Source organism: Chiloscyllium plagiosum, chromosome 37 (genome assembly GCF_004010195.1).
Source record: "Chiloscyllium plagiosum isolate BGI_BamShark_2017 chromosome 37, ASM401019v2, whole genome shotgun sequence".
NCBI lineage: Eukaryota > Metazoa > Chordata > Chondrichthyes > Orectolobiformes > Hemiscylliidae > Chiloscyllium > Chiloscyllium plagiosum.
In genome coordinates this window covers 34648269-34668718 of record NC_057746.1, presented here as the reverse complement: position 1 = coordinate 34668718, position 20450 = coordinate 34648269, and the positions used below count along the sequence as shown (strand labels likewise).

The 20450-nt window shown below is 53.5% G+C and overlaps 3 protein-coding genes across 7 annotated transcripts in view; 1 reads left to right on the top strand and 2 right to left on the bottom strand.

Annotated features, from left to right (window-relative positions):
• Window positions 1–2203, bottom strand: part of csnk2b (casein kinase 2, beta polypeptide) — a 58579-nt gene extending 56376 nt beyond the window's left edge. The window contains exon 1 of one of the 2 annotated variants that reach the window (XM_043678340.1): window positions 2185–2203. The gene's annotated coding sequence lies outside the window, so the exon portion shown is untranslated. Of the gene's footprint in view, window positions 1–1809; window positions 1917–2184 lie in introns of those variants that run through there. The other variant, XM_043678341.1, reaches the window with a different exon arrangement.
• Window positions 2192–13034, top strand: nfkbil1 (nuclear factor of kappa light polypeptide gene enhancer in B-cells inhibitor-like 1). 3 transcript variants are annotated; one of them, XM_043678339.1, is made up of 5 exons: window positions 2192–2218; window positions 4316–4614; window positions 7865–7977; window positions 9360–9480; window positions 11856–13034. In XM_043678339.1, the coding sequence occupies exons 2-5, from the start codon at window positions 4344–4346 to the stop codon at window positions 12392–12394; spliced, it is 1044 nt and encodes a 347-aa protein (XP_043534274.1). In that variant the 5' UTR covers window positions 2192–2218; window positions 4316–4343; the 3' UTR covers window positions 12395–13034. The 3 variants fall into 3 exon arrangements, with proteins under 3 accessions (XP_043534274.1, XP_043534273.1, XP_043534272.1); XM_043678338.1 differs by lacking the exon at window positions 2192–2218 and adding an exon at window positions 3397–3867 and having other exon boundaries at window positions 4322–4614; XM_043678337.1 differs by lacking the exon at window positions 2192–2218 and adding an exon at window positions 3397–3885 and having other exon boundaries at window positions 4322–4614.
• Window positions 13035–15501: 2467 nt separating this feature from the next.
• Window positions 15502–20450, bottom strand: part of LOC122541513 (TNF receptor-associated factor 2-like) — a 14799-nt gene continuing 9850 nt past the window's right edge. For both annotated transcript variants that reach the window (XM_043678333.1, XM_043678335.1), the window contains 3 exons: window positions 18878–19055; window positions 17993–18141; window positions 15502–16234 (listed from right to left, as the gene is read on the bottom strand). In XM_043678333.1, coding sequence (XP_043534268.1) covers window positions 16019–16234; window positions 17993–18141; window positions 18878–19055 — 543 coding nt within the window. In that variant the 3' untranslated portion in view covers window positions 15502–16018. The remainder of the gene's footprint in view (window positions 16235–17992; window positions 18142–18877; window positions 19056–20450) is intronic.

Below are 20450 nucleotides of genomic sequence, written 5' to 3'. Positions count from 1 at the left end.
AGGGTTTACCCAGTGTCGTAAGATTATTGAAACACACAATGATCCGGAGGGGGCTGAGAGAGTGGATGCTGAATGCATGTTTCCTCTTGTCAGGAAATTTACAGCAAAAGGGCATGATTTTAAAATGAAGACTCTCCATTTTCAGAAGATGAGGAGAAATTCTTCTGACTGTCAACTTCAGGGATCCTCTGGCCCAACAAGCAGCCGAAATGGGATCAATGAACATATTTAAGATGGGGTTAGACAATCAAGGTTTCTGGGATGCCAGAAAGTCGAGCTCAGGCCACAATCTAATCAACCATGATCCATGGCAGAGCAGGCTCTAGGAGTCAAGTGGCCTCCTCCTACTCTTAATTCTTGTAATGCTGTTGGAAAAGCTATCATATGAAGAAAATTTGTTGTGGAAGTTATATCTAACCGTTGTAAAAGCATGCTGCAAAACTCACTCAAAAACAAGGTTTTCCTGACAACTGCACATTCTCAGTACAGCTTCAGTATACACGAGGTATACACTGCTGAGTTTAATTAGGTGGGAGCAAACACCTTCGCAATACTGTAGACTGATAGATACAGCAGCAAGAATGTATCTGGGTGATGTTCAGAGCCCTCTCTTTCACGCAATCATAGGTTCACATTTGCATTGCCTTGAGCTGGATAATCAATCCGGAAGAGTTCCTGAAGTTTTCCACCACTTACCTTGTTTGTACATTGCGTTACTAATTCTGACACTGATGACTGACTTCCTTCAGAATTTGCATTGCTCAGTTTGCCATCTTGGAGATGGCGCGACCTCAAATAAGACCAGCATCTCACACCTCCTAATCCCAGGAAAATTACCATTATGGTCATTTTTCATACAAATAACAGAAAGCCTTTCAGTATGTTATGCATGGACCCGAATGCATAGAGCATTTAACATCAAAAGCATGTTGTACATGTCAAAACAATAATATCTAGGAATAGCCCAACTACCAACAGCAAAACATTACTTTGGGTCTCATCTAACATAGCATACACAACACAAAAGCTTACATGAGTTAAAACCAAAAGAACTGCAAATGCTGTAAATCAGAATCAAATTGCTGGAAAGGTTCAGCATCAGTGGAGAGAAATCAGTTACTATTTCAGGTCAAGTGATCCTACCTCACCATCATCTGTCTAAGGAAGGGTCACTAGACCCAAAATGTTAACTCTACTTTCTCTCTACAGGTGCTGCCATACCTGCTGAGCTTTTCCAACAACCTCTGCTGGTGTTCAGGAGCTAAACATAAGCAGCAACACCATAAACTAAAAAAAAAGACAACGACAAACGATCCTGGCAGCTTACAGCAATCAAACGGAAACCAAGTCAGCTAAGCCTTACCAAATAAACCGATTTCTAAAAACCTAAGTGCACACACAAGACTGCACTGCCACTAATCTACGTTTCTGCAACGGAGAGAGCCAGCCCACTAAATCCAGGCAGAGATTTTAAAGCCAGAGACATTGCAAACGACTCTGTTTTGCTTTTCTGTTTGCTCTGACTCAACCCACCCTCCAAACCCCAACCTGGGCTGGTGTGGAGAGGACCTCCCCTTCCTCCTCCCACCACCTGTGTAACCCCCATCCATCCCTCTCCCCCCGGAAAGGGAGAGAGAGAGAGAGAGACACACACACACAGCACAGTGAGCGAGAGACAGTGCTGATGTTGGGAAGGAGGTCAGCATCCAAATGGAGGGGGGAGGGGAAGGTACAGCCACCGTAATACCAGACTGTAACAAACCAGACCAATCAGGGCGGCGGCAGCGGCGGCGCGGAGAGGTGTCTGACCTGTGTCCCGGGAGTCGGCAGGCCGTGTGTGGGATTTGGGTTGATGTGGAGGAGGACAGACACTATCAAACGTGGCCCTGCTTCCCTGGAATGGGGGGGAGGGAGAGATGTGATGGCACCGCGCCTGCGCACGGCGGCTTGCGGACTCGCAACCGCCGTCACTTCCGGCCGGCCACCCACCCGCTCGGACTACATTTACCGTCGGCCGTACGTCACGTCCGGGGGATCACCTCACGACTGCATTTACCGTCGGACACCGCGCCGTAGCAGCAGCCGCCGCCGCCATGTACGTCACATCACGACTACATTTACCGTCAGGCACCGCGCGCCCCCTTCTCTCCCACCCCCCCTCCCACCCCACACACAAACACATACCGGAGCCGCCCGTCGTCGATTCCCCGCCCCACGCTACCCTCACCCGGACATGACTCACTTCTGGTTACTCCCCTCACCCGGACATGACCCACTTCCGGTTACCCTCACCCGGACATGACTCACTTCTGGTTACTCCCCTCACCCGGACATGACCCACTTCCGGTTACCCTCACCCGGACATGACTCACTTCTGGTTACTCCCCTCACCCGGACATGACCCACTTCCGGTTACCCTCACCCGGACATGACTCACTTCTGGTTACTCCCCTCACCCGGACATGACCCACTTCCGGTTACCCTCACCCGGACATGACTCACTTCTGGTTACTCCCCTCACCCGGACATGACCCACTTCCGGTTACCCTCACCCGGACATGACTCACTTCTGGTTACTCCCCTCACCCGGACATGACCCACTTCCGGTTACCCTCACCCGGACATGACTCACTTCTGGTTACTCCCCTCACCCGGACATGACCCACTTCCGGTTACCCTCACCCGGACATGACTCACTTCTGGTTACTCCCCTCACCCGGACATGACCCACTTCCGGTTACCCTCACCCGGACATGACTCACTTCTGGTTACTCCCCTCACCCGGACATGACCCACTTCCGGTTACCCTCACCCGGACATGACTCACTTCTGGTTACTCCCCTCACCCGGACATGACCCACTTCCGGTTACCCTCACCCGGACATGACTCACTTCTGGTTACTCCCCTCACCCGGACATGACCCACTTCCGGTTACCCTCACCCGGACATGACTCACTTCCGGTTACCCCCTCACCCAGACATGACCCACTTCCGGTTACCCCCTCACCCGGACATGACCCACTTCCGGTTACCCCCCTCACCCGGACATGACCCACTTCCTGTTACTTCCTCACCCAGACATGACCCACTTTTCGTTACCCCCCTCACCCAGACATGACCCACTTTTGGTTACCCTTCCTCTGCCAGACATGGCCCACTTCCTCTTACCCCTTAACCCCCACTCACCCAGACATGACCCACTTCCAGTTACCCCTGAACCCCTCATCTAGGCATGACAGTTAAGAGACAGGAGAATCGACGTTTCGGGCATAATCCCTTCTTCAGGAATTCCTGAAAATTCTCCTGCTCCTTGGATGCTGCCTGACCTGCTGCGCTTTTCCAGCAACACATTTTCAGCTCTGATCTCCAGCATCTGCAGTCCTCACTTTCTCCTCCATGACAGTTAAGAGAGTCAACCTCATTGTTGTGGCTGTGGAGTCTCTTTCTCTCTATCTCTGCCTTGAATATAGTCAATACCCCAACAGTCATCTGCTGTAGGGATTCCCACAAATTCACTCCCTTCAGAGAGAGAAGAAATTCCTCCCATTCCTATCTTCAAATGGGCAGCTATTCCCGGTCCTTGTTCACTGGGAGGCAGATGAATCCTTGGGATTTTAACCGTAAGACACAGGAAGAGCAGCAGGCCATTCAGTCACTGAATGGGATCGGAGCTGATTCGACATTCCTCCTGCCTCCTTCCTTGCCCGTTCCTTCGGTTTCTCTGACTGATCAGGAATCTCTCGATCTCAGCCTTCAGGACTCTGTCCCCTCAGCCCTCTGTGGCAGTGAGACTCTCCATCCTCAGACAGAAGAAATTCCTCTTCATCTCAGTCTGAAGTCCTCTCCAGCAGAGAAGGCAGTGAATGGTCAGTCTTGCAGTACAGGTAGTTCTGCTGTAACGGGTCTTTTGTTAATGCGGGTTACGCCATCAGGTGAAGAGGGAATGCTGTTTCTAAAGCGTGAACTTTTAAAGTGTGTGTTGGCTGTAACGCACTTACATCACCAAGTCTTTTAGTGTATTCGTAATGCGTAACTTTTGTATAGTGCGGAGTTGGACAGCAACGCATCTGTCGCGTTCTGGAAGAAATACCTGTATGTTCCAGAGACAAATCGAGAGGTTTCTGGATATTGTAGAGATCAGGGAATAAAAGGATTGGTGATCCCGGGGGATCGGTGCCTCTCCCGTAGCGAGGAAGCTGTCTGGGAGTTTTGTCGGTGTGCTGTGTCCGGGTATGCCCGGATCCCGTTGCTGATTGTTCCCGCTGTCTGGGATAGTCCATGAGGAGCCTCACTGACCTTTTTGTTTGTGGTACTGGCCAGGGTCATCGTCGCTGCCATTGCCATGGTTTCTCGGAAGCAGGAGAGGTTACTGCGCTATGTGGAGGATGGCAATGTGCTGAAGGTGAAGTCCTACCTGCGCAGACACCACGGGCTGTCAGTGACGTTCAGGGGACGGAAGGGCCGAAGCCCACTCCATGTGGCCTGCTCCCAGAGAGACGACGCTATCACCAGGCTGCTCCTGCAACACGGAGCAGACCCCCTACTCCAGGACCACAGGGGCAATACCCCACTGCACCTTGCTGCCCGCCAGGCAGTGAAGAGAGGAACCAGAGGTAAGGAGCAACCTCTGCTCACACAGCTCAGCAGGGGAGATCACCATCAGGCCAGGGACACCCATCAAACAGCAGGCTAACACTCCCTCTGTACACGGGGAGGGAAAACTCCCTCTACGCTGTCTTCCCCGCCACCCCCCTCATCAACACTCCCAGGACAGAGACACCCCCAAACAGGCAGACTAACCCTCCCTCTGTACATGGGGAGGAAAAACTCCCTCTGTGCTGTCTCCCTCCCCTCTCCTCATCAACACTCCCAGGACAGGGACACCCCCAAACAGGCAGGCTAACCCTCCCTCTGTACATGGGGAGGAAAAACTCCCTCTATGTTGTCTCCCTCCCCTCTCCTCATCAACACTCCCAGGACAGGGACACCCCCAAACAGGCAGGCTAACACTCCATCCTTACCCTGTACACGGGGAGGGAAAACTTCCTCTACACTGTCTCTCCCCCCTCCCTCCTCCAGAACAACACTCCCAGGACAGGGGCACCCCCAAACAGGCAGGCTAAAACTCCCTCTACACTGTCCCCCGCCATCAACACTCCCAGGACAGGGACACCCCCAAACAGGCAGGCTAACACTCCATCCTTACACGGGGAGGGAAAACTGCCTCTACACTGTTTCCCCCCCCCTCCTCATCAACACTCCCAATGGGGAGGAAAAACTCCCTCCCCTCTCCTCATCAACACTCCCAGGACAGGGACACCCCCAAACAGGCAGGCTAACCCTCCCTCTGTACATGGGGAGGAAAAACTCCCTCCCCTCTCCTCATCAACACTCCCAGGACAGGGACACCCCCAAACAGGCAGGCTAACACTCTCTCTGTACACAGGGAGGGAAAACTGCCTCTACACTGTTTCCCCCCTCCCCATCAACACTCCCAGGACAGGGACACTCCCAAACAGGCAGGCTAACACTCCCTCTGTACACGGGGAGGGAACACTGCCTCTACACTGTCTCCCCCCTCCCCCATCAACACTCCCAGGACAGGACACCCCCAAACAGGCAGGCTAACACTCCATCCTTGCCCTCTACACTGCAACCCCCCCCCATCAACACTCCCAGGACCGGGATAGCACAATGTTAGATACAGAGTAAAGCTGCCTCTACACAAGGAAGGAAGAGGCTTATGTGAGGATGAGATGTGAAGGCTCAGTTAGGGCACATGAGAGTTATGTTAGCCTGGAAAAACCTAAAGAGAGGGCGAAGAAGAACCAGGAGAGGACATGAGATGTCGTTGGCGGATAAGCTCAAGGACAACCCTAAGGCCTTCGATAGGTATATCAGGAATAAAAGAATGACTAGAGTAAGATTGGGGCCAATCAAGGCCAGTAGTAGGCAGTTGTGTGTGGAGTCAGAGGAGATAGGGGAAGTGCTAAATGAATGTTTTTTGTCGGTATTCACACTGGAAAACGACAATGTTGTTGAGGAGAATACTGAGATACAAGCTACTATGCTAGACAGGATTGACGTTCAGAAGGAGAAGGTGTTAGCAATTCTGGAAAGTGTGAGAATAGGTAAGTCTCCTGGGCCAGATGGGATTTATCTGAGGATTCTCTGGGAAGTCAAAGCGGAGATTGCAGAGCCTTTGGCTTTGATCTTGATGTCATCGTTGTCGACAAGAATAGTGCCAGAAGACTGGAGGATAGCAAATGTTGTCCCCTTGTTCAAGAAGGGGAGTAGAGACAACCCCGGTAATTATAGGCCAGTGAGCCTTACTTCAGTTGTCAGTAAAGTGTTGGTAAAGGTTAGAAAAGACAGGATTTATAATCATCTAGAAAGGAATAAGTTGATTAGGGATAGTCAGCACGGTTTTGTGAAGGGTAGGTCATGCCTTATTGAGCTCTTTGAGATGGTGACCAAACAGGTGGATGAGGGTAAAGCGGTTGATGTGGTGTATATGGATTTCAGTAAGGTGTTTGATAAGGTTCCCCACGATAGGCTATTGCACAATATACGGAGGCATGGGGGATTGTGGGGGATTTAGCGGTTTGGATCAGAAATTGTCTGGCTGAAAGAAGACAGGGAGTGGTGGCTGATGGGAAATATTCATCCTGGAGCACAGTTACTAGTGATGTACTGCAAGGGGCCACCTGAATGAGGGCATAGAAGGGTGGGTTAGTAAATTTGCAGATGACACTCAGGTTGATAGAGCTGTGGATAGTGCCAAAGGATGTTGTAGGTTACAGAGGGACATAGATAAGCTGCAGAGCTGGGCTGAGAGGTGGCAAATGGAGTTTAATGCAGAAAATTGTGAGGTGATTCACTCTGGAAGGAGTAACAGGAATGCAGAGTACTGGGCTAATGGTAAGATTCTTGGTAGTGGCCATGAACAGAGAGATCTCGGTATCCATGTATATAGATCCCTAAAAGTTGCCACCCAGATTGATAAGGTTGTTAAGAAGGCGTACAGTGTGTTAGCTTTTATTGGCTGAGGGATTGAGTTTCAGAGCCACAAGGTCATGCTGCAGCTGTAGAAAACTCTGGTGCTGCCGCACTTGGAGCATTGCGGACGGTTCTGGTCACTGCTTTGTAGGAAGGATGTGGAAGCTTTGGAAAGGATGTCGAGGAGATTTCCTGGGATGTTGCCTGGTATGGAGAGGAGGTCTTACAAGGAAAGGCTGAGGGACTTGAGGCTGCTTTTGTTAGAGAGAAGAAGGTTGAGAGGTGACTTAATTGAGATTTCCTTGGATGGTGATGGCTAGCACGAGGGGACATAGCTTTAAATTGAGGGGTGATAGATATAGGACAGATGTCAGAGATTAGTTTCTTGACTCAGAGAGTAGGAGGGGCGTGGAATGGCCTGCCTGCAACAGTAGTAGACTTGACAACTTTAAGGACATTTGAATGGTCATTGGATAAACATATGGATGAGAATGGAATAGTGTAGGTTAGACGGGCTTCAGATCAGTTCCACAGGTTGGTGCAACATCGAGGGCTGAAGGGCCTGTACTGCGCTGGAATGCTCTCTGATCTTCTATTTTCTACACTGTTTCCACCCCCCCCCCCCCCCAGCCCCTCAATCAAGCACTCCCAGGACTGGGACAGTATGGGGTCAGATACAGAGTAAAGCTCCCTCTGCCCTGACCTTATCAGGTACATTTGGATAGCCGCCTGTTTCCCCTGCAGCCTGCCTTTGACTGTTCTATGAGCTGGAAGCAGATGTTGCCCTGTGAGCCATGTGTTGATGTCTGAGCCAGGCAGTGAGGAGCTTTGGTGTCTAACTGTGGCCACTCTGCTTCTCTCCAGTCTATGAGGATCTGGTTGTCCCCCTCAGGAAGTCTTGCCCAGCGGCTATGGATGTGCTCAACAGGGAAGGCCTCACTCCTGGAGACCTGCTCGGGTCGATGAAGATGCGGCAGGTAACTGCTGGTTCCTGGCTTCCCTCTGCTCCCTTCCACCTTAACGGTATTCCGATATCAGCAACTCCATCACCGGCTGGACTTTGAGCTGAACTGTCAGTTGGTGGGTTTTATTTTAATCATTGGTTTGTGGGGAGCGTGTGCGTTGTTGGCTGGGACAGCGTGTACTGGCTGTCCCTTGAGAAGGTAATGCTGAGTCTCCTCATCAAATGGCTGCAGGCTTTGGGGTGTGGGGACCCCCCCCACAGCACCGTCTGGAAGGGTATTCCTGGCACAGCATCATTGAAGGAGCAGAGATCTGTTTTCCAGTCAGCATGGCTGTGGCTGGTGTTCCCATTCTCCAAGTGAGCAACCCCCCAAATCTGTTCCCTTGTTCAACTCCTACACATCCAGCAACAAGACAGCTTCCTGTTTTAATGAGGAAAATAGGCACGAGGCACGAGTGAGAGGCATTGCAAGACCCAGCTAGGAGTCATCCTAGCTAGGACGTTAGCTAGCTCTCTCTCCGTGGATACTGCCTGGCCCACCGTCATCCCCAGCATTTGGTTTCCGTGCAGATCCCAGCCTCTGGGTGGATTAGCTCCAACCCAATCGTTTGCCTGGTTCTGAGATGTCGGCATCCTGGGCTTGGCCGGCATTTGTTGTTGCCCGTTCCTAATAAATCTCCAGCTCGGGGGGCCAACTCCGTGGCTGTGGGTCTGGAGTCACGTGTGGGCCAGCCTGGTAGTTTGCTCTGCCGAAAGGGGAGTGCCCTAAACCCATCAACAGCTCAAACCGACAACAAGTCCCTGTCGCTGCAGTGTTTGTAAACCTCCGTTGTTCAGCAATGCCCCAAGCTTAAAGCTTCCTCCTCTTTCTTCCCCCCCCCCCCGCCGGCAGCCCCTTGTATTCCAATCATTCTCTCTCCAGCTCTGCAGTTGTCTTTAAGCTTTCCAGTAGTCTGAGATCTCTGTGCCCCCTCCAAGCTGCAGCTGCTGTGGGATTCACTTCATGTATCCTGTAGCTCTTTCACCCCAGTCCCTGGGTCACTAGGCCAGTGAGATAACCGCTGTGCTGGCACACTGCTTAACCGGGTGAGTGTGCACACTGTTCCCCTGTTAATGCCAGTTGTAGGAGGGTGTGTAAAACACAGGCAAGTGACCAAGGGTGACAGCTGAACTGTGACCCCCATCTCACACGTGTCAAACATGTATTTTACAGCTGGCTCTACAGTAGCTGCAGTGAAGTCTGCGCTCAGTGCGCACAATTGTCCACCAGCATGTGATCACATGGGGTAGCACTTGCATTGCCAGTGCTGTGGGGGGTGACCACATGTTGATCGTTGGCTGATTGATTGATTGAGAAAATCCACCCTGGCTAACTGTTTCCTTCCAATGTCACAGCAATGTCCAGGGGCTGAGGAAGAGAACGAGACAGCCAAGGGTCAAGCCGACAGGGAGTGGTACCAGAAGCTCTCTGCTGAATGTGAGGCTGAGTTCTACACCCAGTGTGGGCGCTATGAAGGTGAGGAGAATGGAGCAGGGGGAGGAAAGGCTCAGAACTACGCTGTGCTGCACACTCAGAGAGTCTCTCAGACCCTTCAGCCCAACCCATCCTTGCCAACCAGATATCCCAACCCAATCTAGTCCCACCTGCCAGCACCCGGCCCATATCCCTCCAAACCCTTCCTATTCATATACCCATCCAGATGCCTCTTAAATGTTGCAATTGTACCAGTCTCCACCACATCCTCTGGCAGCTCATTCCATACACGTACCACCCTCTGTGTTAAATTGTCCCATAGTGCCGAGGGATGTACAGGTTAGGGTGGATTGGCCATGGGGAATTGTCCCATAGTGTGCAGGGATGTGCAGGTTGGGGTGGATTGGCCATGGGAAATTGTCCCATAGTGCCCAGGGATGTGCAGGTTAGGGTGGATTGGCCATGGGAAATTGCCCCATAGTGCCCAGGGATGTGCTGGTTAGGAGCATTAGTCAGGGAAAAATGCGGGGGAATGGGTTTGGAGGGTCGGTGTGGACCTGTTGGGCTGAAGGGCCTGTTTCCACACTGCAGGGGTTCTATGAAATAACAGCGGGTACTCTCTGTGGAAGATCACTAGCTCTGGCCTTCCTCCCTCACAGGTGTAAACATCTTCTCCACACTCATTCTCCATCTGACCCCTGGCAAATTCTAAACTAAAAAAGGTGTGTCCGCCTTTCTCAAAAGGACACCCAAGCAGTATAGCAGTGATAGCAAGACCGAAGCAGGAGAGGTGAGGAAGAGAGTGAACATTAGAGATAACCTCAGAGCCGAGATGCTGAAGGGGTCTCTGTGTCTCCCCAGACCTGTATTACTGAGGGTTAATTCCCAGCATTCCCTGGCTGTGTGCTCCTGGGCCTGCGCCAGGCAGGTGGTTAGCTCAGCATTCCTGCCACCCCCCCACCCCCCTTCTCAGCGTGTCCCGTACCGAACCTTCCCAAATCCTGGGTCCTCCGTCCCTGTCATCACTCACTGTCTCTTCCCCTCCGTCCACCCCCCCCTTCCATTCCCATCCTCCCACGGTTCTGAATAAAGACACCCCCCTCCCCAATCTGAAACGTTACCTGTGTTAGTGCGGAGCGGTCACCCGGTCTCACCAAGTAAAGCTGGGGCTGGTGCAGCCAGGTCTGGGCACTGAAGACTGCAGACCAGGCAGGAGGATGGCCAAGAGGCAAAGCTGCTTCACCCTGCAAGGTGTGTCCCGGGGCCTTGGATACCGAGGAGGGGGGGCAAGCCAGAGTGTCCCACCTTCTGCAGAGGCATTACTGAACACCCCTGCTCTGTGCTGAGCTCCAGGCTGGTCAACATTTTGAGAAACCCCCCCCCCCACCACTCTCCCTTCCCCTTTTGATCTCCTTACTGGAGAAAGGGTGTATCTGTACAGGATGGGTGTAGAGAGGAGGTTGATCTCGGAGCTGAGAGGCTTGTCTTGGGAGGAGAGATTGACTCGGTTGGGGCTACACTGCCAGATACACAATCAGAAGGGGGTGGAAACTTTGGGGAGAGAGGGAGAGAGAGAGTGCAGGGAGGGTTCACCAGGACACTGCCTGGTCTCGAGAGCATTAACTGTGAGGGAGGTTTTTCACGCAGAGAGCTGGAACACACTGCCTGAAGAGGGGGTGGGAACAGGTGGGGACATTTCAGAGGCACCTGAATAGGGGGGAGGGGAATAGAGGGATATGGACCGAATCAGGGGCGGCATGGTGGCTCAGTGGTTAGCACGGCTGCCTCACAGCACCAGGGACCCAGATTCCAGCCTTGGACGACTGTGCACACTCCACACAGACATACTCCCCGTGTCTACATGGGTTTCCTCTGGGTGCTCCGGTTTCCTCCCACAATCTAAAGATGTGCAGGGCAGGTGAATTGGCCATGTTAAATTGCCCGTAGAGTTGGGTGCATTAGTCAGGGGTGAATGGGTCTGGGTGGGTTGCTCTTTGGAGGTTTCCACGCTGTAGGGAATCTAATCTGTAAGACCGATTTAAGAGCAGGAGGTTTGATGTTTCGTACAGTCAGGGCATGATGATCAGCACAGGCTTGGAGGGGCCGAATGGCCGGTTCCTCAGCTGGACTGCTCTTTTTTAGTCTGTGTCTGTGTGTGTCTGCCTGTGTGTCTGCCTGTCTGTGTGTGTGTCTGCCTGTCTGTGTGTGTGTCTGCCTGTGTGTGTCTGTCTGCCTGTGTGTGTCTGTCTGCCTGTGTGTGTGTGTGTGTTGTTTTGAGGGTTATGAGAGTGACACTGAAGCCTGGGCTCTGAGATGTAGAAATGTTGGGTCGGGGGGGTGGGGCGTGGGATGCTGGTGGGTGGTGGGTGGGGTGGACAGGTACTGACCCACCATTCCTCCTTCTCCTTCTCCTGCAGAGGACCTGTCCACGGGAGAGGCGGAGCCTGAGACGTACGATACCTGGGCTGACCGCCTGGCGAGGGAGTATGCGGCGAAGCGATGCAGAGGGGCGGGGAACAGCTGGAGCAGGGAGCAGTGGGCCAAGGAGAAGGAGTGGGAGCAGCAGGAGCAGGAACACCGGCGATACCTGGAGCAGGCACAGAGGCTCCAGACGGAGCGGGCGGCTAGCCACAAGCAGCGATATGAGCGAGGCTGTGCCCACATCTTCGGTCAGGGCTCTCCGGGCACCGGGACCCCGCTGAGCTACAGCGACATCCCTTGGCCTGCTCCCAGAGGCACAGTGGAGGAGATGGTGGCAGTGATCCTGCACGGGGTGGAGCGTGGAGATCCGGGTGTCTACCGCCGCTACCTGAGGGGACAGCAGGTCATGTGGCACCCTGACCGCTTCACTCAGCGGTGCGGGGACCGCCTGGCACAGGCTGACCGCCAGAGGATCCTGGACACTGTCATTGCCCTGTCCCAGGCCCTCAACAGGCTGGCTGACGGTGCCCGCTGATGGGCTGGACAGTACAGGGCGGGGATGGGCAGAGTGGCCTCCTGCTCCTGCGCTGTGATTCCCTCATCGGCCGCCTCCTATGGGCCAGCAGGAGGGGCTGGTATGGGCAGAGTAGCCACCTCCTATGGGCCAGCAGGAGTGACTGGGATGGGCAGAGTGACCTCCTCCTGTGGGCCACCAGGAGGGGCTGGGATGGGCAGAGTGACCTCCTCCTGTGGGCCAGCAGGAGGGGCTGGGATGGGCGGAATGGCCGCGTCCTGTGGGCCAGCAGGAGGGGCTGGGATGGGCAGAGTGGCCGCCTCCTGTGGGCCAGCAGGAGGGGCTGGGATGGGCAGAGTGGCCTACTCCTCCTGCTCCTGTGCTGTGATTCCATCACCAGCCTCTCTCTTTGGACCCTGTCAGAATTTCCCAATCCAACCCACACCTTCCGAACTGAGAGTCAAACCCATCGGAAAACAGCTCCACGTTATCCCACCCGGAACAACAATCCACGCTCGCCCGGACGTTGAGGGAGAAGTGGGGTGGTAGGCAGGCTGACAACGTCAAACAATTCAAAAATCAAAGGCTCACTGGTTAGCACGGCTGCCTCACGGTGCCAGGGAGCCGGGTTCGATCCCACCCTCGGACAGACTCTCTGTGTGCAGTTTGCACATTCTCCCCGTGTCTGCGTGGGTTTCCTCCGGGTGCTCCGGTTTCCTCCACAGTCCAAAGATGTGTAGGTTAGGGTGGATTGGCCATGGGAAATTGTCCCATAGTGCCCAGGGATGTGCAAGTTAGGGTGGATTGGCCATGGGAAATTGTCCCATAGTGTCCCAGGGATGTGCAGGTTAGGGTGGATTGGCCATGGGAAATTGTCCCATAGTGCCCAGGGATGTGCAGGTTAGTGTGGATTGGCCATGGGAAATTGTCCCATAGTGCCCAGGGATGTGCAGGTTAGTGTGGATTGGCCATGGGAAATTGTCCCATAGTGTCCAGGGATGTGTAGGTTCGGGTGGATTGGCCATGGGAAATTGTCCCATAGTGCCCAGGGATTTGCAGGTAAGGGTGGATTGGCCATGGGAAATTGTCCCATAGTGCCCAGGGATGTGCAGGTTAGGGTGGTTTGGCCATGGGAAATTGTCCCATAGTGTCCCAGGGATGTGCAGGTTCGGGTGGATTGGCCATGGGAAATTGTCCCATCGTGCCCAGGGATGGGGAGGTGAGCCATGGAAAATGCAAGATTATGGAGGGGGCCTTGGTGGGAAACCCATTGGAGGGTCAGTGCAGACTCAATGGGCTGAATGGCCTCTTTCCACCTGCACGATTGTAGTTTCTCTCTGGGAATGGGTATTGTCAGGGGGAGATAATACACCCCACAGCCAGCAATGCACTTCAGAACTGAGGACTGCTATCCCAGGTTAAAACAAATCTCTCAGCCAGTCTGCACCCAGTCAGTTGTTAAACAGACACAAATGACAAAGAGCTGACCTTATGTTTGTGTCATTATCAGTTTACTCTGCATCTTATTATTTATCACAAAATAAAACAGCTGACAACTTCAGGTTTAAATACAAACTTGTTTTCTGTAGTGTTTCAACTGAGCAATGGTTTGAACTTTCACACAGTCCCACAACACAGTGTGGGATCCGAACAACACTAGTCCCAGCCAGTAGTTGGAGATTCAGCCTCGATCAATCCCAGAGACAGCACAGCACTGACTGTATTCGCACTATTAGGAAGCTCTCTGTCTGCCACTTCCTGCGGTTTGCTGGTGGAAACTCAAGTTTGGAGTTCAAACGCAAAAGGATACCCCACAGCAGTAAGCTGGTCATGTGTCAGGAGTGATTCAGAGAGGGTCTCACCAGACTGAGCTCACTCTCCTCTGGAATTTACAACGATCAGGGGTGACTGAACTTGACACTGAGGAGTTTGACCGGGTGGACGTGGGAAGATGTTTCCTGGGAGATTCTCAAAATGGGGGAGGGGGCTCTTGGGTAAAAGTAAGGTGTGCACATTTAAACCAAAGACAACCATTGTTTTGTCTCCCGGGGCTGTCAGTGAGTATGTCTCTTTTTGGAATTCCCTTTGTCAAAAAGGACAAGGTCAGAAGTCACACAACACCAGGTTACAGTCAGACAGGTTTACTTAGAATCACAAGCTTTCGGAGCACCGCTCCTTCATCAGGAGAAGGGTAGACTTCAGATTTCACCTGCCGAAGGAGCAGTGCTCCAGAAGCTAGTGCTTCCAAATCACCACTATAACCTGGTGTCGTGTGATTGTTAACTTTGTCCACCCCAGTCCAACACCAGCATCTCCACATCGAAAAGCCCATCGAATGCAGGATGTTTGAATGTTGTTACGGCGGAGGTAGTTTGATCCCTGACCGCTGAATGGGGAGTATTGCATGGGGAAGCGGGCTCCTCGTTTGGAAGAGCCTGTCTCTGCATGGCCCAGGTGAGGGCCTGATCGCTGTCAGCTCACCTTCCCAGTTCTCTGGCTGCTCAGAGCCCCACCGCAGGAAGCCTGTTCAATTCCCCCAGCCCAGCCCAGGTTCACCCCCAGTCTCAAGCCCACCCCATCTTCTGTCGTCCAGCACAGTGTCTTGGCCTGACCCTGATGAGTGTGCTAGGCTGTTTCAGAGTCCACTCTGTCCCTGTAGGCTCGGAGTCACACTGTTGGTCAGGCTTCTGCGGATTTCCTCTCAAAACACATCCGTGAACTAAAGGGGGGGGGGTCAGGCCACAATCCAGGAGCTATTGATAGGTTCCATTCTCCTGCACTGCTGTGGTTGGGATTGGTGTTCACATTTCTGGAATACCTCACCAGATCCACCAGAGACTATCATCACTTCCTCTTAATAAGGTGTCTGTGTCACTCTGTCAGTGCGTGTGTCTCTCTCTCTCTCTCTATGTGCCTCTGTGTCTCTGTGTGTGTGTGCGTGTGTCGTTCTCTGTACCTCTATGTGTCTCGCTCTGTGTCTCTCTGTGCATGTGTCTCTGTGTGTGTGTGTCTCTCTCTCTCTCTGTGTATCTCCTCTGTCTCCATCTCTCTGTCTCCATCTCTCTCTCTGACTCTGTCTCCATCTCTCTCTCTGACTCTGTCTCCGTCTCTCTCTCTCTCTGTCTCCATCTCTCTCTCTGACTCTGTCTCCGTCTCTCTCTCTCTGTCACTCACTCTCTGAGTGAGTGTCTCTCACTCTCTGCCTCCCTGCTAAAATCTGGGAGTGAGTAAGTGAATGAGTTGAAGGCTAACTTCCTGAACGCTTGCCCATCTTCATTCTGAGGAGTTTGATGTAAGGGTCAGCACAGGGCAAGGCCGTATCGCCCAGCAGGGTATCAGTGCCCCTCCCTCCCCTCTCGGTTTGATCTGTATGATTGATATCATGTACATATTTAAATATATAAATAAGAATTCCTGATGCTCGCTGAGAGACAGGTTTCACGACCGAAGTGCAGTCCAGAACTTGAAGCGTTAGGATGTTGAGATGTCTGGGATCCAGGCCAGCCTGGAGCTCACTGTGAATAATCACCGTAACTCTGCCAACATCACCACCGGGTGGCTCCTGTTTCTCACCCACAGTGTCCAGAGGTAGGTTCCAGGTCACGGCCCCTATTCCCCCCTGTCCCAGCCCCAGTGTTCCCCCCTCTAAGAGTCCACGCTGGCCTTAATGAACATGACATCATCGGTGACATAACCCTGCCAGTTGGCATGGAGCTGGGTAAGGGGCAGGAACTCTGGGCAGCCACTGGCGATGTTCATGGCCTGGACGGGCCTTTGGAAGGAGGCAGAGCTAATGTCTGGTTTGAAGGCAGTCACCACGTGCTGACGCCTGGCACTCTGATCCAACAGGCGGAAGGTCACCTGGGGGCAAAGCAGAGAGAGAGACGGCCTTACTCCTCTTGTTCATGCTGACACACTCTCTCCTGTCAGCTCCACTCTCCCATCATCCCTCACTCCGTCAGGGTAACTCCATCAGGGCCGCACTCCCACCACCCCTCACTCCGTCAGGGTGACTCCATCAGGGCCGCACTCCCATCATCCCTCACTCCATCACAGTGACCCCCATCAGCTCCGCACTCCCATCATCCCTCACTCCATCACAGTGACCCCCATCAGTTCCGCACTCCCATCATCCCTCACTCCGTCAGGGTGACTCCATCAGGGCCGCACTCCCATCATCCCTCACTCCATCAGGGTGACTCCATCAGGGCCGCACTCCCACCCCCCCTCACTCCGTCAGGGTAACTCCATCAGGGCCGTACTCCCATCATCCCTCACTCCATCACAGTGACCCCAATCAGCTCCACACTCCCATCATTCCTCACTCCGTCGGGGTAACTCCATCAGCTCCACACTCCCATCATTCCTCACTCCGTCAGGGTGACTCCATCAGGGCCGCACTCCCATCATCCCTCACTCCATCACAGTGACCCCCATCAGCTCCACACTCCCATCATCCCTCACTCCGTCAGGGTAACTCCATCAGGGCCGCACTCCCATCATCCCTCACTCTGTCAGGGTGACTCCATCAGGGCTGCACTCCCATCATCCCTCACTCCATCAGGGTAACTCCATCAGGGCCGCACTCCCATCATCCCTCACTCCATCACAGTGAGCCCCATTAGGGCCGCACTCCCATCATCCCTCACTCTGTCAGGATGACTCCATCAGGGCCGCACTCCCATCATTCCTTACTCCGTCAGGGTGACTCCATCAGGGGTGCACTCCCATCATCCCTCACTCCATCACAGTGACCCCCATTAGCTCCGCACTCCCATCATTCCTCAGTCCGTCAGGGTGACTCCATCAGGGCCGCACTCCCATCATCCCTCACTCCATCACAGTGACCCCCATCAGTTCCACGCTCCCATCATCCCTCACTCCATCACAGTGACCCCCATCAGGGCCGCACTCCCATCATCCCTCACTCTGTCAGGGTGACTCCATCAGGGCCGCACTCCCATCATCCCTCACTCTGTCAGGGTGACTCCATCAGCTCCACACTCCCATCATCCCTCACTCCATCAGGGTGACTCCATCAGGTCCACACTCCCATCATCCCTCACTCTGTCAGGGTGACTCCATCAGCTCCACACTCCCATCATCCCTCACTCCATCAGGGTGACTCCATCAGGGCTGCACTCCCATCATTCCTCAGTCCGTCAGGGTGACTCCATCAGGGCTGCACTCCCATCATTCCTCAGTCCGTCAGGGTGACTCCATCAGGGCTGCACTCCCATCATTCCTCACTCCATCACATTGACCCCCCCATCAACTTCACGCTCCCATCATCCCTCATTCTGTCACAGTGACCCCCATTAGCTCCATGCTCCCATGATTGCTCACTCCATCACAGTACCCCCATCACCTCCACTTTCCCATCATCCCTCACAACGTTAGGGCGGCCTCCATCAGCTCTATTCCCCCATCATCCCTCACTCTGTCACCATGACTCCTGTCAGGGCCGCACTCCCATCATCCCTCACTCCATCACAGTGACCCCCGTCAGCACGACACTCCCATCATCCCTCACTCCATCAGGGTGATCACCATCAGGGCTGCACTCCCATCATTCCTCACCACGTCACAGTGACCCCCTTTACTCTGTCACCGAGTTACCTTCTTGCTGAAGGGCCATTCCAAGATGGCGTCGTACTTTCCCTTCATGATGACCAGGAAGAGTGAGAGGTGAGTGTTTGCCCCGATTCCGTCCCCGTTGAGGTAGAGGCGCAGACACAGCACGTATCCGCAGTGAGCTGTGAAGAACGCTGTCGGGGAGAGAGAAAAGAAATCAGCGGATAATTCGGACAGGAGGGCGCCCGGAGAATTCTCACTCTCTACACCGCTAACCCAAAGAGCCAACACCACGGCGACGGGCCCAATCTCGACCCAGGTAACACCCCCTGGAATCAAAACCTTTGCATCGGGAACAGGGACGGGGACAAGTTGGTTTTAATCGGAACAAAACCACTTCCGTCACATCTGTCCTTGGGCCTGGGGTCATGTGTAACATGGCTGGCACTTTGTGGCAGAGAGAGAGAGAGAGAGAGAGAGAAACGCGTCAGCCATGATGGAATGGTGGACAGACTCGATGGGCCGAATACCCTAAACCTGTTCCTGTATCTGATGGGAGTGAGCTGCGCGAGGTGTACTGAACCACAACAGAAACAATGTCCTCACCATCAGCACGGTGTCTGGGTCTGCACTGTACACACCACAGGGCTCTTTTCCCCCACCCCCCTCCAAACCAACACCTTCTCGAGGGGCAATAAGGGACAGGTAAGAAATGCTGGGCCCAACCAGCGACTGACAACAACGTGCCGCAATGTTTGCGGATGGATGGGAAGAGGGCGTTCCCCTTCTGCCTTGTGTAGGAGATCCGGGAACACCTCAGAAGGAGGGATCGCCCACTGCGGGGAACAGAGCTGGGGAGAAATATCACCTCTCTCCGAGGAAGCGAACGTGGGCGCGGGGTGGGGATGGGGCCAGTGAACGAGGCCTTACGTGGGGAGAAGATGGAGGGCACTTTTCTGTCAATGGCGTCTTGCATCTTGCGGGTGAAGTCGGAGATGGCCCAGACCAAAGTGCCGTCGTAGGATGTGTGCTCAAGGATATCGAGACGCAGTTGGAGGTCAGCGATGACCAGGTCCTTCAGGCAGATCGATTTCTCGTGCTGCTGGATCTGAGGAAGGCATTTGCAGGCGGTTAAACAACACAGCTCAAGCAAGATCATGAGCGAAGGATGAGGGTGTTTGTCTGGTGTCATATCTCCCCAACCCCCGGGGTTTGTGCACAGTGCCTAGTGTCTCACTAAGGTCTGACAGGCTTAGAAACTCGCCAGTGTCGGCAGCAGTAAGGGGTTAAATTCCTCAGACACTACCTTCTCAAAGCACCAGGGCAGCAGATCCATGGCAAGTTCCCCTCCGAGCCCCTCCCCATCCCGACTTGGAAATATATCGGCCGTTCCTTCAGTGTGGCTGGGTCCCAATCCTGGAATTCCCTCCCTAAGGGACATTGTGGGTCTACCCACAGCACATGGACTGCAGCGGTTCAAGAAGGCAGCTCACCCCCACCTTCTCAAGGGGGCAACTAGGGACTGGGGCAGTAAATGCAGCTCACCCCCACCTCCTCAAGGGGGGCAACTAGGGACAGGGGCAGTAAATGCAGCTCAACCCCACCTTCTCAAGGGGGGGGCAACTAGGGACAGGGGCAGGAAATGCAGCTCACTCCCACCTTCTCAAGGGGGGCAACTAGCGACAGGGTCAGTAAATGCAGCTCACCCCCACCTTCTCAAGGAGGGCAACTAGGGACAGTCTTATTGAATGGCGGGGTAGGATTGATGGGCCAAACGGCCCACTCCTGTTCCTGGTTCTGATGTAAAGTTCACCCGAGATGCTCTTGGGTGGACTCTGCCTCTCTGTTCATTCGCAGTGAGGGGCAGTGTGCTGGGGTTAGCCTACAGTGGCGATCCTGTGTCATCGACCTGTCCATCATCATCGCTGCTAAACTCCAATATTGACAAGACACTGACCCCCTCCTCACACACACACACACACACACACACACTCACACAGAAACACACACACACACACACACTCACTCCCATCCTGCCTCCTGACATTAAACAGATGGACACAGAAACCAACACACACATCCCCCGACCACCACTCTGTTTCCTGCCGTTAATCAAATATACACAGAACCACACACGTATAACCCTCCACAACCACTCTGTCTCCAGCCCGAAAACAGATATACACAGAAACACACACACACAACCCTCCACGACCACTCTGCCTCCTGCCATTAAACAGATATACACAGAAACACACGCACAACCCTCCACCACAGCCCTGTTTCCTGCAATTAATCGAATATGCACAGAAACACACACGCACACAACCCTCCACCACCACCACCAGTCTGTCTCCTGTCATTAAGCAGATATATACAGAAAAACACACACAACCCTGCACCACCACCCTATCAGCTACTATTAAACAGACTTACACAGAAAATAAAACACACACAGACACCCCACCTACCAACACTCTGTCTCCTGGCATTAAACAGATAT

What these genes read in the sequence shown, in the direction of transcription:
- nfkbil1 (XM_043678339.1), top strand. Translation starts at nt 4,344, where the DNA reads ATGGTTTCTCGGAAGCAGGAGAGGTTACTGCGCTATGTGGAGGATGGC. An exon ending in GGTCGATGAAGATGCGGCAG is followed by an intron (nt 7,978 to 9,359) that starts GTAACTGCTGGT and finishes CCAATGTCACAG; the next exon opens with CAATGTCCAGGGGCTGAGGA. An exon ending in CCAGTGTGGGCGCTATGAAG is followed by an intron (nt 9,481 to 11,855) that starts GTGAGGAGAATG and finishes CTTCTCCTGCAG; the next exon opens with AGGACCTGTCCACGGGAGAG.